Consider the following 1526-nt stretch of genomic DNA (forward strand, 5'->3'; position numbering starts at 1 on the left):
AAAAGCTTGGGAGGAAATTGCGAAAGAAGTGTCAGCAGTGGGAATGAGCAGTGTAAGGAGTGGAAGTCAAATACGAGCAAAGTGGTCCGACTATAAAAGTACCATAAAGAAAAAGGCCCAAGATATCATAAGGACTAGAAAAGCGACCGGGGGTGGACCAATCAGTTATGATGAGCTTTCGCCACTTGAGATTCGGGTAATGAAGCTAATTGGTGAAACTGCTATTCACGGAATAACAGGTGGTGATAATAGAATTTATACGATGGCAATGAAGAAACAGGTACATAAAACTGCACTTCATTTACTTAAAATATAAAATTAGAATTGTTATAAATACATTACATTATAGAAACCAAAACCCGTACCTTCGATAAGCACCAGTGGGTTTCACACTCCTCCAGCCACAACAAGTGGTGTTTTTTTTAATTCACCATGTGCCGGGCGTTTTTTCGTGTCTCCATTAAATACACCACCGAGCGTGGGTGGTAGTGTTCCCCGAAACTTTACATCAAAGAGAAGTGGTAAATATCTTAAGAAATAAAAGTAGGTGTCATTAGTTATTTTAAATTTAATTTAGCTTCCCAAATTGATGACAACAGAATGGCAAAAAAACAAAAATTAAACACGCAAGATATTTTTCATGAAACTGGTATGTTTAGAAATGTGCAGTTTAGATATATTACTAACTAGTGCAATAATTAAATAGTTGCAATGGCTGAAAACCCACTTCCAAACCCACCTAGGCCAACAGTAGAAGCAAAATCCAATAGTGGTATTGTTAATGTGGCTCTTTTTGTACATTTCCTGAAAAACAGATTGATATAAATTTACATTATAAGTAATAATTTGGTATACATATTGAAGGTGATAAAAGAAGCCATAAGAGGCTGCGTACCATACCCGAGCCCTCCGAACCTACTACTAGCAGTGCTAATGCATTAGATCAGGCTGCCCATTCCGTAGTTAACAACCAGGAACGTTTGAATGGGCTTTTGGAAAAGATACTACAAGAAATGGTCACCCAAAGAGAGCAGAATGGCCAACTTTTTAAATCCTTCTCACTTCATTTGGACAATTTAAATAAAATTTTGGTTTTCATTCACAATGCTCATATTCCAGCTGAAAAGGACAAGATCATATACGAGCAGTATGTCTACTCCTTTAAAATAAAATTAATGAATATTAATGATTACCTTTTCACTAGCTTTCAGATGTAAAAACGCCCTGCAACAGCAAATCTGTTATTGTTTAATCAAAAATATATGATATTCTTATCTTTTGTCTAGTCAAACAGCTGACCAGTTTTTTTTTTCGAGGGAGCTGTCTCCATCTACCTATTTTTTCCTTTTCATAAGGTTGGAGGTAGATTTAAATTTTTTCAAAGGTGGTTAACACCTACCTGTTTTTTTTACCCATGAGTGAATAATTTTTTCAATAAACATATCTTAAATATATTTGAAGATGTGTTTTTAATATTTGGTTTAAACGCAAATTACTTAAAAACCAGAGTTACAATATTAAATAAA

The 1526-nt window shown here is 34.6% G+C and overlaps 1 protein-coding gene across 1 annotated transcript; it reads left to right on the forward strand.

Annotated features, from left to right (window-relative positions):
- Window positions 1-679: 679 nt before the first annotated feature.
- LOC149943300 (uncharacterized) lies at window positions 680-1217 on the forward strand. The gene is made up of 3 exons (XM_090179620.1): window positions 680-772; window positions 865-1147; window positions 1205-1217. Exons 1-3 carry the CDS (start codon window positions 712-714, stop codon window positions 1215-1217), a joined length of 357 nt encoding a protein of 118 aa, XP_090035746.1. The 5' UTR covers window positions 680-711.
- The last annotated feature ends 309 nt before the right edge of the window (window positions 1218-1526 follow it).

The sequence above is a fragment of the Leiobunum rupestre genome, chromosome 6 (assembly GCF_980474605.1).
Source record: "Leiobunum rupestre chromosome 6, qqLeiRupe1.1.hap1, whole genome shotgun sequence".
Taxonomy (NCBI): Eukaryota; Metazoa; Arthropoda; class Arachnida; order Opiliones; family Sclerosomatidae; genus Leiobunum; species Leiobunum rupestre.